The 15,106-nt window shown below is 40.2% G+C and overlaps 1 protein-coding gene across 2 annotated transcripts in view; it reads right to left on the bottom strand.

Moving 5' to 3' along the window:
- ZNF385C (zinc finger protein 385C) overlaps window positions 1-15,106 on the bottom strand; it is a 196,486-nt gene that overhangs the window by 113,710 nt on the left and 67,670 nt on the right. For both annotated transcript variants that reach the window (XM_014052706.2, XM_014052708.2), the window contains exon 2: window positions 8,711-8,962. In XM_014052706.2, the coding sequence (XP_013908181.1) occupies window positions 8,711-8,960 (250 nt within the window). In that variant the 5' untranslated portion in view covers window positions 8,961-8,962. The remainder of the gene's footprint in view (window positions 1-8,710; window positions 8,963-15,106) is intronic.

The following is a 15,106-nucleotide window of genomic DNA, read 5'->3' as shown; positions in this document are numbered from 1 at the left end:
CAGGACGTGCGCCTTTGTAGGTATGTTGTCTGTCAATAGCAGGACATGTCTGTGCTCTACAAGGGCCTGAAAGCGTTGAAGGGCCAGATGAGCCACATGCAGTTCCAGCCAATTTATATTATGAGTAAGGTCTGAAGGGGACCAGCAACCCTGGGCTAGTTGTGTTCCTAGCAACGCGCCCCCCCGAGCAACTGGATCCTGGATGTGTCTGCTCTTGGCTACCGCCAGCTCCACATCCGCCTGGTCAGAGGAACGACCTTGAAGGGCTATGCCATGCACAATTGCTCGATGAATAAGAGATTGGATATTATCATGTAGGTCATCAAATTCACCAAAGTATTACTAGGACCCGGCCTGGATCCCAGCTTAAGCCTGTGGTTCGATATGGGGGCAGTATCCAGGCAGGCAAATGGTTGGCACTCATCATCCTCGTCCTCCACTTCCGAAAGGGGTGGTGAAATAGAGTTGGTCCTTGGGGACCCAGTGAGCCTCGGGGGAAGGGGAGGGAGAGAGTGGTGCTGCCTTAGAGGGGAGGATCTTACTGAAGCAAGGGGGCTTTATCTCCACCCCCCCCCCTGCTTGGACTTCTCCTCAGCCCCATTACCTCCCTGCTTGGAAGGTAGATTGCCTTGCCAGGTTTGGGGGATCCGATGAGGAGACCTTCTGTAAGGACTGCAATCATATTCCTTTTAGGATCTTTGGCCTGCCACACACACACACTCTCTCTCTTTTTACTATGCTGTTTCATTAGTGGGGAATTGGGAGGGTGTAGGAGTATGTTTGATTTCAAAATAAAAAGTTCCTTTCTAGAAATCAAGGTCATTCTTTGTCTCTGCACCTCTGCATCTGACCGGAACTAGATGGGTGGAAATGCCAAAGTGGCAGAGGAAGATTGGACCATGTGATGGACTTGTGGGTGTGGGGGCAAGTTCATGAACTTTCAACTGGGTGAAAACCCAGGAAGCCTTCAGATTTGGGTTTCCACAGTTGTGCCAACATTAAATTGGAACTTTGATGAAAGTTATGTCTTGAACTCTGATTTAATTCTGGATGATATTTGGAATGCTGACACCTTCAGAGGAGCTTTCCCCGGGAAAATCAGCCATCATAAGTGTGGCAAAAAACACACAAGAACCATGCCCTGTGACTGCTTCCCAATCTGCAACCTTCCCCACAGAGACTGGCAATCGCAATGAGCCTCGTGGCTGAAAAAGGTGGAAACAAAATGGACACTGCCCTCGTGACACAGCAGAGGACTCCCAAAATGGTTATTGTCTTGTGTCCACCAACAAAATGGCCACTGCCATGAGGTCCTCCCCAAAATGGCCACCTCCAGGGCCCCATACTCATGTGTAAAGCCATGCAACCAAGTCTGGTGTTCCTGGTGAAGAAAATGGCTCCAAGAGCCCCGGATCAGCCGCACAGCTTCACCACAAGCCCTGCCAGTGCTGATCGTGTTCCCATCTTTGTTGCTCTTTTCTGCACTCTTTCTAGAGTCTCCACATTTTTTCTACATCGTGGCAACCAAAACTGAATGCAGTATTCCAAGTGTGGCCTTACAAAGGCATTATAAAGTGGTATTAACACTTCACGTGATCTTGATTCTATCCCTCTGTTTATGTAGCCTAGACCTGTGTGGGCTTTTTTGGCAGCTGTTGTACACTGCTGGCTCATATTTAAATGGTTGTCCACTAGGACTCCAAAATCCCTCTAACAGTTACTACTATTGAGCAAGGTACCACCTATATTGTACCTGTGCATTTTGTTTTTCTTGCCTAAATGTAGAACCTTACTCTTTTCACCATTGAATTTCATTTTATTAGATAGTGCGCAATGTTCAAGTTTGTCAAGATCCTTCTGTATCTTAAGCCTGTCTTTTGTAGTGTTGGCTATTCCTGCCAGCTTGGTGTCATCTGCAAATTTGATGAGTTCCCCATTTATCCCCTTATCCAAATCATTGATGAGATGTTGAAGAGTACTGGACCTAAAACAGAGCCTTGGGGTACTCCACTACATACTTCCCTCCATGTAGATCCAGTTCCATTGAGGACTACATGTTGAGTGCAGTTGGTCAGCCAGTTATGAATCCATCTGGTGGTGATGCTGTTCAACCACATTCTTCTACTTTATCTAGTAGTAGGTTTTGGTCTACCTTATCAAATGCCTTACTGAAGTCCAAGTAAACTATATCGATGGCATTCCTCTGGTCCACTAATTTTGTCACTTTGTCAAAGAACACAATAAGATTAGTCTGGCATGATCTGTTTTTGACAAACCCACGTTGGCCTTTGGCTATTACTTTGTTTACTTCTAGGTGTTCGCTAATTCATTGCTTGATTATCTTTTCCAGAATCTTTCCTGGTATTGAGGTCAGGCTGATAGGTCTGGATCTATTTTTCCCCCTTTTTTGAAGATGGGAACCACATCAGCTCTTTTCCAATCTTCTGGCAGTTCCCCGATGCTCCAGGATCTCTGAAAGATATAGTTCAATGGTTCTGAGATCTCGTCTGTCAGTTTCTTCAGAACCTTGAGGTGTAATCCATCCAGTCCTGGTAATTTGAACTCGTCTAGGGTAGACAGGTGCTCACTTACCATTTTCTTCCCTATTTCAATTTGTGTTCCTAATCTGGTTTTTGTGGTGCTGTTTTTGATAGGTTGGACTGTTTTATCGCTTTGTGTAAAGACAGATACAAAAATTGAGTTAAATAGTTCTTTCTCCCTGTTGCTGGAGGCGTAGTTTCAATTTTGACTTAGTCCCTTGGGCAAATAAGGATTGAACAACCCATTTCTGAACCCTCCTGCACCATCAGATGGAGAACAGATCAGCCAATGTCTTTTACTAAAAGTTACTTAATGCAATCAGAAAATGTAGCTTGGTGGCTTATACACATCTTTGTAACAGTAGGTTCTAACCTTCTTAATTTGTGGTCAAATCATGGAGCCACCATTGAAATTTTACAGAATTTCATTGACTTTCTGCTAGTAACTTTTCTTTTTCCTGCTAACACTTATAAATATATAGATATGATTGTATCCATATGCTTATAGATGTAGAGGCAGCCAATAAAGTACTGAAAAGTCAAGAAACTTAGAGATGTTTTATTGAATATTATTATGAGCAAGCATAGAAAGAAGGAGAATGAAATGAAGGACTGATGCTTTCAATGGTGGCTCCACGATTTCTGGAGCATCTTGAAAGAGGGAGGGAAGGGTCACAGAGGGATAATACAAAGCTGCATAAATAAAAGGGTTCCTTAATTCAGTAGCAATCATTTAAACCAGATAGTAAAATGCAAAAAAGATGGTTCAGACCTTACAACACATCACTGTAATAGGATGAAGGGTAGGCAAGCCCTAAGGAGAATATTCTTCCTGCACCAAATGTTAACACTGATGTCTTGATCAAATGCAAGTTGACAGGGCCCAAGGCAAGCCTGCTTGGAAAACTCAAACTGTAATGCCTATGGATGGTTACTGACTTTTTGGGGCCAGAGAATGGCAAGGATGGACTGAGAGATGCAATAGAAAGAGATGGAAGAAACATCATTACTGCGTGAAATTCTGCCACCTTGAATCTCAGCCATATCACAGTTAACATGTCCCAGAATATCCATTTACAAACAGGACATTAGTAATTTATAATAGCTCTATCAAGAAAAAAACAACACCTACCACTCTTTCAATTAAGTCCAATCCAATCCATTCTATTATTATGATCACTGACCAATATTAAAGTTAACAGAACCAACAGATTATACAAACAAGAACATGCTTCCTCACATGAGATTCAATCTCTTGCACTCTATCAAAGGTGTTGACTAATGAAGAAAGTTCTTATAAAGGGGCAAGGAAAGAGAGAAAATGAGAGAGGGTGGGAGAGAGGGAGAGGAAGGAGGAGGGAGAGAGAAGGAAGGAGTAGGAGAGAGGAAGAGATGAGGGTCTGGTTCACGAGCCAGGCTCTTAAAGCTGTGAACCTTCTCATGGGCTCCACAATGAAGGAGGAAGAAAGCGGTGAAGAAAAATGTTTTAGGAGAAAGACTATAGCGAAGGAATGCTATTCAGAACTTCCTATTTAAGTTACTAACACTGAACACAGAACATAGAATCAGAGGGCTGAAAGGGACGTCAGAGTCTTTAGTCCAACCCCCTGCTTAAAGCAGTAGATCTTATACCAGGGGTGTCAAACTCAAGGCCTAGGGTCCTGGGATGCCTCTGTCAGCAAAAATGGAGCTCATGCGTCCCTCCCTAGCTCCGTTTTCACTTGCAGAGGGTTGCAGGAGGCCATCACAGTCAAAAAGCACTTGGGTCACCACTGGTGCCCTGACATGAGTGACACTGATCTGGCCACCCTCACCCCAGCCACTCCCATCCCGCCCTCCAAGGTCAAACACAACCCTAATGTGGCCCTCAATAAAATTGAGTTTGACATCCCTGCCTTATACCATCGCAGTCAAATTCAGGCAATTTTTCAAAACTCCAGTGATAGAGCACGGACGCACAACTCTAGGGGGCAGGCTTTCCATTGATTGATTGTACTCCCTGACAGAAAGTTTTTCCTTACTTCTAGATTGGAACTCTCTTTCTCAAGCTTCCACCCATTACTTCTCCTCTCCTCTGGTGCTTTGGAGAATAAGTCAATCCTCAGTTCTCTGTTAAAGCCACTCAAGGGCTAGAAGACAGTTATTACATCCCCCTTAATCTTTCCTATCCATATTCCCATCATATCTAATATATATTCCATTCAGGTATTTTTATACAAGCTGGCATAATATGAACTACTATGGCATAATATGATATAATATGAACTACTTTGCTCTCCTTCAGAATAATGGAAAACATAGTTCAAAGGGACTTTGGAGATCTCCTAGTCTAACCCCCTGCTCAAGCAGGAAATCCCATAACTGTTAAGACAAATTGTTGTCCAATCTCTCCTTAAAAATCTCCAATGTTGGAGCACCCACAATTCTGGAGGCATGTCCTTCCTTCCTTCCTTCCTTCCTTCCTTCCTTCCTTCCTTCCTTCCTTCCTTCCTTCCTCCCTCCCTCCCTCCCTCCCTCCCTCCCTCCTTCCCTCCTTCCTTCTTTCCCAATGTATTCAAAACTGCTTACACAGGGCTCTTAGCAATTGTTGAGGTGTTTCTTTCTCAATCAATTTGAAATGATTCTTGATGTTATTACAAAATTCCAGCCACAATTTTTTTAATCTTTCCTTGGTCTTTTCCCCTAGTGAATTTTGGTAGCAACTAAGATGACTTCATTGGGTTGTTTTGATGTTTCCACCATCATTCAAGCCTTTTCCCATGTATACAAATTTCTAAATCCAAGCTGCTGAATCTTTCACCTCGGGTATTTGTGTGTTGCTGTGCTGCAATATCAATACTGGCACTCACAGTATGAACACTGGAAATAGAGAGCAATGATTTCATAATAAGATCCTTAGGGATCCTCCTACCTAATATAACCAGATCCTTTGCAAACAGAAACATAGAACACTTTCCCTGTAATGTCAATTCCTTAAGTAAATGTTAAGAAATTACAGTACTCTTTAACAGTCATGCATTTTGGTTAGATCTTGTTCCCTTGTGAGCTATACCAGTTGCCAGTTTGCTCCCAAGTGCAACTCAAGGTGGTTGCTGTTAGCTATAAAGCCTTTCATAGCATATGGCCCCACTCCATTTATTCTCAGAGTTTGTACTATAATCCTCTGTAATCCCTACATATCCTCAGATCAGTGGTGACAGCAACAAGGGAATTCATTATTATCCCTCCCCACCCCTATTTAGACCTGGCAATTTTTGCTTGAGGAATTGCCTATCTCCCACAGCACAGGCCTGGCCAATTCAGTGGTGCCTGGTTGATGAATTCTGGCCTCCTTCGATTACACAATGTCATCTTTGACCTTAGAAGTGCATCTTTTCTATATCGGCACCTGTCCTTTGGAACCAGGCACCCCGATAATCCAATGGCCCCACTCTCCAGTTGTTTAGAAGAATTTTAAAGAACTGGCTCTTCACTGAGGTGAGGAGTCTTTGGTGTTCTCTGAGCTTGTTTGTTTTCTTGCAGACATTTTATTCCCCAAACTAGGTAACATCATCAGTGCTTGTCAGGCTAGTTTCAGGAATGAAATGTTTGCAAGAAAACAACCAAGCTCAGAGAGCACCAAGGACCTCTAATGTGGACTCTGAGCTACAAATATTCTCCTTTATTGGCTTCACTGAGGCTTTTGATGAGGGAGAAGGAGACTCCCCACTTCATTGCATTTTAAAAATATATACATATTTTATATTTTACTGATTTTACTGTAATTTCCCTATTTGATTCTTGTAAACCACCCAGAGTCATTGAGAGGTGGCATACAAGCATAATAAATTATTATTGTTAATGGTTGGTCGCACAGATGTTCAGACTGGCTTTGGCATTTTCATCCAGATAGGCAGATATTGACATTTGATGGTATTAAAGATATAGTCGCAGGATGTAAGCTGTTCTGAGTAAAGCTTCCTTTTGCATTTAACTGATGCTGATTCTGTCAATGCTGAGGGTGTTCAAGTGATGCTCCAGTTGTTTTGGGATTTCACCCAAGGCAGTACTACATAATAATAATACTAATGGTACTACTACTAATAATACAGGTAACAACAACAACAACAATCTTAAATTCAATTTACAGTTTGGGACTGGTAAAAACTTAACAGTTCAAGTCCTAACCAATGAATAGGATAGGATAGGATAGGATAGGATTGGGTAGGATAGGATAGGATAGGATAGGATAGAATTAGGAATAGGAATAGGAATAGGAATAGAACAGAACAGAACAACAGATTTGGAAGGGACCTTGGAGGTCTTCTAGTCCAACCCCTTAGCCAGGAAACCCTACACCACTTCAGACAAATGGTTATCCATCATCTTCTTAAAAACTTTCAGTGGTGGAGCATTGACAACTTCTGGAGGCAAGTTGTTCCACTGATTAATTGTTCTAACTGTCAAGAAATTTATCCTCAGTTCTAATTGCTTCTCTCCTTGATTACTTTCCACATGTTGCTTCTTGTCCTACACTCAGATGCTTTGGAGACTAGCTTGACCTCCTCTTCTTTATGGCATCCCTTGAGATACTGGAACACTGCTATCATGTCTCCCCCAGTCAATCTTTTCATTAAACTAGACATACCCAGTTCCTGCAATCGTTCTTCATATGTTTTAGTCTCCAGTCCCCTAATCATCTTTGTTGCTCTTCTCTGCACTCTTTTTTACATCATGGCAACCAAAACTGGATGCAGTTGTAGTTGGTTGTAGTTGTTACTATTATTTCCAATAACATGAAATCACAACTGCCAGTTCTTAGCAGGTGTTAGTCTTCATTGCATTCTTCCCAAGAACATAGAATGTATAGCATATGTGCAGCTCCACACTATATTGTCTTTTTGTAATTGACAGATGAGAATTTTGTCAGTGTGCAGATTTACTAAGTGTGTTTAAGATTTTTTTGATATGGCACAGTACTTATAACAACAGGAACTGCCACAGCCGGTTTATGCCATAATCTTTCAAGTTCGATTTTCAGACCTGATATTTACTGATATTCTCCAGTTCTTTGTCTATTATTATCACATCAATTATCCACATTCACAATTTCTACAATTGCTTCCACCAACTATCATATAATTTAATATTGAGCTCTTGAAATCTTTTTGATAGCAGTTATATGAAAAAGGTTAGAAAAAGGAAGAATGGGTGATTTTAGTATTGTATGCTGCACTGTGCTGCCCTCTCTAGACTTAGAATAGATATTGGAAAATACACAAACACACACACACACACACACACACCATGCAAATGCAACATTGTTTTTAAGTAAGGGGAATTTATTTACATAAAATGATATGTAATTCCCCAGCCAGCGAATGCTGGCTGGGGAATTCTGGGAGTTGAAGTCCGGACATCTTCAGATTGCCAAGGTTGGGAAACACTGGGATAGATCACTCTATGTTTTTTTTTTACATCATTTTATCCTATACTGTTTCCGCATTAATCTGAAAACTTTTAAAATCTACAGATATTTATTTAGGTATGTATCTGTGAACATATATGAAATCTGAATATACAGTTCCAAACATATCTTACCTCATGTTTATATAAGTTTTATTGTAAAATATTTGAAGGCATGTATGTATGTGTTTGTATATGCACCTTTGCTGAGAGAACTACACTAGAAAATTATGAGATGTCAGAATGCTTGCATATAATTGCATTCCAATTTGCATATTCATTAGATGAATGCAAATCAAGTCAGTTCCTTATAAAAATTGCTTGGATGCCTCAAGGATCCCTTTCAAGTAGGGCATGAAAACTAAAACTTCACTAAAATGGTTAGTTTTTGAGACATACTTGAAGGAAATCATAGAAAGGGATCATCAAGAGAGTCTGAGGGAAGATAACACAGTGATGAACCAGTGTTAATAATTAAAGGGGGGGGGGGGAAGAAAGAACAAAATCTTTAAAGGTTATAAGCAGCCAGGAGTCATCCATATGTGAGTTGGGAGGCAATATAAATTTGCGTAATAAATATTAAATCTCAAAAGCATGTGTTTAAGCAATATCAAAATATAGGGTGCTCCTGAGCTTGTGGAAGGGAGCTAAAGGAATATAGACACTCTGCATTTCAGGCTCTCTTTCACATTTCTGAGGAGCTGTATATATAAACTGAGCCTTACCTGCACTTGACAGGACTTTGCCTTTGTTAAGATGTTTGAGGCGTTTCTGGTGAGACTTTCCATTGAAATGGATCTGGGCCTGGACAGCAGAATTGAGTTGGATATTACACACTTCACAGAGAGTGAATGATGGGTGCTTTTTCTCTCTCTTTGAACGCTGCTCTGGAGGACTTCCTATGCACGAGTTCTCTGCCAGGCTTCCACAAATACCACTCCCGGGGGAGTGGAAGGGGGTCAAGGGACGCTTCATCCCTACAGCAGAAAAAAAATACACCATGAAAACTGAGGGAGGCAAAGGGCATTGTTCCAGTTTAACCTCCTTGGGTACCAGTAACCAGAGAACAAACCCCTAATAAGTACATATAAGCAGCCTCTAGATGGAGTAAACAGCCTATACTTTGTTCACACTGTAACTTAATTCAAGTATAACTGCTAGCAGAGTGTGCACCACAAGAATTACAGCTCCTTTATTTCACCCATGTGATGTTCTGTTTCTGCTTCAAGAAAGTATATCAATGGTACCAAGGCAAAACTACTTTTCATGGATAGAATCAATCATTGGAGGATAACTTTTCTACAGATCCTCCCCATGGCCACTTTTAAATGATGTCTAGCACAACTAACCAATGAATAATTTTTATTTAACCACTGACAAGCAAATAAAATAAGAAAATCCCAATTAATTAGGATAAAAAAAGAAAACAAACACTATTTTAAAGAATCTAGGAAAACTTAGAAGAGATACTACAGAGTACTGTACAAACTACTCAGTATTTAGCTGTGGTCAAACAGTAAAATACTGATCTGATAATCACAACTTAATATAAAACAAATTAAAAATGACCAGGATATTTAGTAAGAAATGAAGATAATAATTCTTGGTGAGTGTCTACATAAAGGGAATATGCAAAATAACAGATTTCAATTATCCCTCTAGCACACAGAACACAGTCTCTGTTCAAAGTGGATTACACGTAACCCTCGACATATAACGATTCATTTAGCAACCATTGAAAATTACCATGGCACTGAAAAAAAAAAGTGATTTTTGGCCAGTCTTCATACTTACAACCATCACAGTGTCCCCAGGGTCTTGTAATCAAACTTTGGGCACTTGGCAATCAGAGTGTATTTCTGAGGGTTGTAGCGTCCCCCAGATCACATGATCATTATTTGTAATCTTCCCAGGAGGCAAGTCAATGCAGGAAGCCTGATTCTCTTAAACAACCGTGTGATTTACTCACAATCTGGCAAAAAAAAGGTAGTAAAATTGGGCCCAATTCACTTAACAACTGCATTGCTTAGTGACAATTTTTTTGGTTCCAGTTGCGATCGTAGGTCAAGGAGTACCTGTACAACAGTTCCCAGATTCGCCAATTGGATGTGAAGCTAAATTCTGTTGTGGATGCCGGAATAGCTTTCACAGCCTGCTATGGCTTACATGTTTCTTTTACTGTGTCTTTGTTGGCTGACTATGTGCCTGATTTTGTAAATTATGAAACAGGAGGATTCTTTTTTACTTCAAGAGGGGCAAAATTCCCCACGTTTGTCACATCAAGTTTTTTTCTCTCTTAACTCAGTGCAATAAGGGAGCAAGATAGGAAGATTCAGCTCTTTTTCCCTGCAGTTGTGCAGGTATTTTTGATATTCAAATATGACACCATATTTCATATATTAAAAAGCAGCCACTTAAACTCAGTACTGGCTGCTGCTCTCATATAGTTGTTAACATTCACAGATGTCTAAAATCTGGCTGACATCAGGGAGTATGTTTTCCATAAGCATTATAAATCCACATAGTCTTACACCCTATAGGATCCAAGCTGCCCCAAAATATGTCCATTTGTCACAGAGCATCCAATGACTGTCATATCATGATGCCACAGAAGATAAAAAGTAAAGGACATATCCTAAACGTTTGAGAAGAAACCATGCAAAATGTTAAAGCAAGCTAACATTTCTATGGAGAACGCTAATAAAAACGAATGAATTAAAAATAATATATTTAACTCAGAGCCAATTAAAATGCCCTTGAAGAGGTAGTTTGTTGTCTAGGGTACAACAGTTTTCTCTTACAACTTGCCAAGGTCTCAGATGACCTCTGACCCAGACATGGTATGAAGTGCTACTAAGCTTCCAGTCCAAAGCTTACATTAACTGTTTTCCTGCAGGTGACTGGGTTATTTTTAATACTGGCAGAAATTAAAATTGGAAAGTTATCTGGACATAATGCTTCCAAAAGACCAGTGCTCTCTAAAAAAAGGATATGTAGTCACTCATATTAGCTAAGCTTACCCTCAGAGCTCCTGTTACAGAGTTTTAAATAAACATGCTATATTATGCATCCATCCTCTCATTCACTTAATCTCTTTGGTGCCCATTAGTCCGTCCTAGAAGACATGACAATTTCACAATCTGCCTGTCTTCCCAAACAGAATATTGAACACATGGTGGGGGGGGGGAGCGTTTACTGAATGATGGTTACCATCATGGAGCTACTTACTTTGCATAAGAGTCACAGAATTCTCTGATGGCAGTGGAAGTGCTTTGCTCACAATGTGAATTTGGACAAGAAGATCTTTCTCTTGGGATCTAGGAGGTTTTAAATAGCCCTCTCACTGTGGTTACTGGAAATTATACACTGGACTTCCCTTATCGGAGTTGTTGCCCTATACTGGATTATACATTTCATCCTCAAATATCTACTGGTCATGCTAGCAGAGAATTATGGTAGATATTTTCCAATACTTGGAGTATACAAGTTTTACATTATATTACATCCATATCCATTCCATTCCATTCCATTCCAAGGATACCAACTTTGGAAATTCCTGCACATATTAATCCAATTCAGCGGTCTTAAAATGCAATGGAAGAGCTATAAATACAAGTGATGCTTGCTCATCTCCCCCCTTTCTTCTACCATGTTTCCCTAAAAATAAGACAGGGTCTTATTTTCTTTTGATTCTCCGAAATAAGTACTTGGCCTTATTTTCAGGGAGGTTTTATTATTTTTGAGGTGCAGGAGGCGATGAACGTGGTCACCTCATGGCGGCTGCTGTGTTGCAATATTTTCGGAGAGGGCTTATTTTCGGGGAAGGGCTTATTTTAGCACATGAACTCAAAAGTTAAATTTGGCTTATTATCCAGGGAAGTCTTATTTCTGGGGAAACAGGGTATTTCCATTGGAGTCAATGAAAATTGCCAAGGGGCAATTATATGCAGTTAATATTGGCTTAACCAAATCAGTTGAAGATCTGCTAAGCTTGGTTAATTTTCACCTTGGTGTTTTTTGTTTTTTAATGTTTTTGTATGAGCCCAGATTATTCAATCCATCTATTATTTAATATATTGTGAATACTCAGAAATTAAGTTACAATAATTTAAGTGTCCTGTGTAAACTTAGTCTTTAAGTAGTATAAACAATATACTACTTTAAAATTGTTTTCAACCTTGCCTATACAACCACAGACAGATCTGCAGAAAAATTCAAACATAAATTAAATAAAATTTAATAAGACAATGTCACTGAAACTATCAAATCCTGTAACCCATTTTTTAAATGGGCCAAAGCCCTGTCCCAGATGTTTTACCATGTTTACTCAAGAATCAAAGCATGTCTTCTGTAGATATTTGCTTATTAGTGTTTGATCATCCATTTACAGTACAACATTCAAATATAAAAACTTGGGCAGTTATGGATGTTTTAAGCAGTTTTTCTTTCTTTCATTCCTATATCAAGCAGGCAAACATTTATGTCATGTGACCTTAAATGGCTTGGGCATGAAAAGAAAAATACAAAAGGAGAAAGAGAGAGGGTGATTTTCCAAGGAAACCTGTTAAAAGATGAGGGAGGGAGACAGGTAAGTAACAGCACAGGGACATTGAAGATGGATGATGGATAGCAAGACATCCTTGACAGATGTCTAAATCTCTTCAAAGTGTCAGAAATCATATACAGATGACCTTCAAAAAGCACTTCAATATTTTACAAGCACCTGGTTTTCAATATAGGCCAGAGTGTCAAATTCAAGGCCCGGGGGCTGGATCCGGCCACGGGGTTCTTAAATCTGACCCTTGGGGCTGCCCTGGAAACAGTGATGGACTGGCTGTGGTGCTTCTGCCAGCAAAAATGGGCTCCACAGCTCTGTTTTCGGTTGCCATGGCCTCCTGCAACTGTCTACCAGTGAAAAAGGAGCTCAGGAGGGCAACACGCTCCATTTCCACTGGCAGAAGGTTGCAGGAGGCAATGGCAGCCAAAAATGGAGCTTGAGAGCCTGTTTTTGCTGGCAGAGCGCTTGGGCCACCACAGGCACCCCTGACATCGAGCTGGCAACCCAGCCCCCAGCCCGCTGAGGTCAAACACAACCTGATACAAACATGTAGGTGCAACTCCTTGTCTGTAATGCATCAGCATAAATACAATACTAAACACAAGTATTCACTCTGAACCTTTAATGGCCATTCCCAAGAACTGTATAAGAAAAAGGACTTTCTTTCATTCCACGATCCAGGAATTAAAATATGTTTGGGCAAGTCTTCAACTTTAAAATTAATGCAAAAAAGATTCCATTTAAAAACAAAATTGGAATTTTGACTACTTTCCCACTTATCAACCTGCCCTGCAATTGCAGAACCTAGTACTATCTTCTCTATCTGCTTCCTAGGCAGTAATAACAGAGATTATTATTTCTTGCTCCTCTCATCACTTCTCAAAACTGGACACTTCTGAGTAGCTATAAGGAATCTTTTTGTCCTTTTAGACAAGCATATTAGAACAACTATTATTATTAAATGTTTTAATATTAAATGTTTTAACTGGAACAGCTAAAAATGTTAATCTCTTATTTTAGTATTAAAACAAAAATCCAATCCAAATCCATCTGACAAGAATTAACCAAACAGCTATTTTGCATAGCTAATATGTAGATATGCTGGTCTTGTTGTATTCGGGTCTTTTCCCATGTAAGATTGAGATTGTCTTGGCAATGTTTCGGTGAGGTCTCACTGTATGTTGCAGGGCAGATTGGAATCCATTGGAGATTACTACGTTTTTGAGAGTGTGTAATTCAGTTTTCAGGTGGTCTTTGTCGGTTAGGTGTTTGGTTCTGGAGATGAGGGCTACACATTCTCACAAACATATTAATCTCCAACAGATTCCAAAGAAAAACAATTACCAACTTAATCCAAAGGGAGACTCACCCCAAGAACCGAGACACAGAATAGGACAATGGCATCGCCCTCCTCCCTATCATCAAAGGCATCACAGATAAAATCAGCAAAATTCTCCACAAACACAATAGCAAGACAACCTTCAACCCTGACCAAAAAATAGCCAACATCTTAAGAAACCTCAAAGACAAAATCCAGCTAGAAATCCAAGGAGTCTACGACATACCATGCAAAATCTGCCCTGCAACATACATGGGACAAACGAACAGGAGAATAAATGCATGCATCGCAGAACACAAGAATGCAATAAGAAAAAAGAAAGAAAAAAACTTCCTCCCTTTTCCAGCACCTTAAAGCTACAGGACATGAAATTAATTTTGAAGGAACCAGGTTAATCTCCAAAACTGAACACTTCAACAAGATAATAATTATGGAAGCTATCAAAATAGAGAAACACCCCCACAACATGAATCAATGTGATGATACCTCCCGTCTACCAGACATCTGGAAACCAGCCATAGTCAACAAACAAGCCCCACCCACCATCCAGGCCATTACAACACAAAACAACAACGGACGCACAGCCAGCACCAATCAGCACCAATCTACTAATCATGATACAACCACATGACCAATCATTCCACTTACTGAAACAAAGCTAGCACTCCACACACCCCCACCAAGATTTATAGAAAGAGGGCAGCTCCGACCATGCTTTAAGTCCAAGAAGAAGATGAGTGACACCTCGCCGAAACATTGCCAAGACAATCTCAATCTTACATGGGAAAAGACCCGAATACAACAAGACCAGCATACGTACACCCATGAAAATCTACAAAAACAAATATGTATGTATGTATGTATGTATGTATGTATGCATGCATGCATGTATGTATACATGTGTGTGTGTGTGTGTGTGTGTGCGTTTTATTTGTGCTATATTACATATTATATACAAATATAACGAAGACAACAGTAAAAATATTGGGTTTCTGTCGTGATGGACTCTTGTGACGAGCCGATTGACAGAGAATGGAAGCAGTTAGCTTCCTCCCATAATTGGGGCATACCAGGGGTTGTGACTTTAAATACACACACACATACAACAGAGTAGAAAAATGGAAAACTAGATAGAGTATCTTAGCTGAGTGTAACACTGAAGAGGAGTCATCCATACCTCAACAATTTATGTTAGGCTCCACTAGTATGTATGAACATCTAGGA

This window comes from Thamnophis sirtalis, unplaced genomic scaffold (assembly GCF_051295495.1).
Source record: "Thamnophis sirtalis isolate CommonGarterSnake01/CBP01778 unplaced genomic scaffold, rThaSir2_p1.2 scaffold_4, whole genome shotgun sequence".
NCBI lineage: Eukaryota > Metazoa > Chordata > Lepidosauria > Squamata > Natricidae > Thamnophis > Thamnophis sirtalis.
Note: the sequence above shows the minus strand (reverse complement) of the source record. Positions and strands in the feature narration are given on the sequence as shown.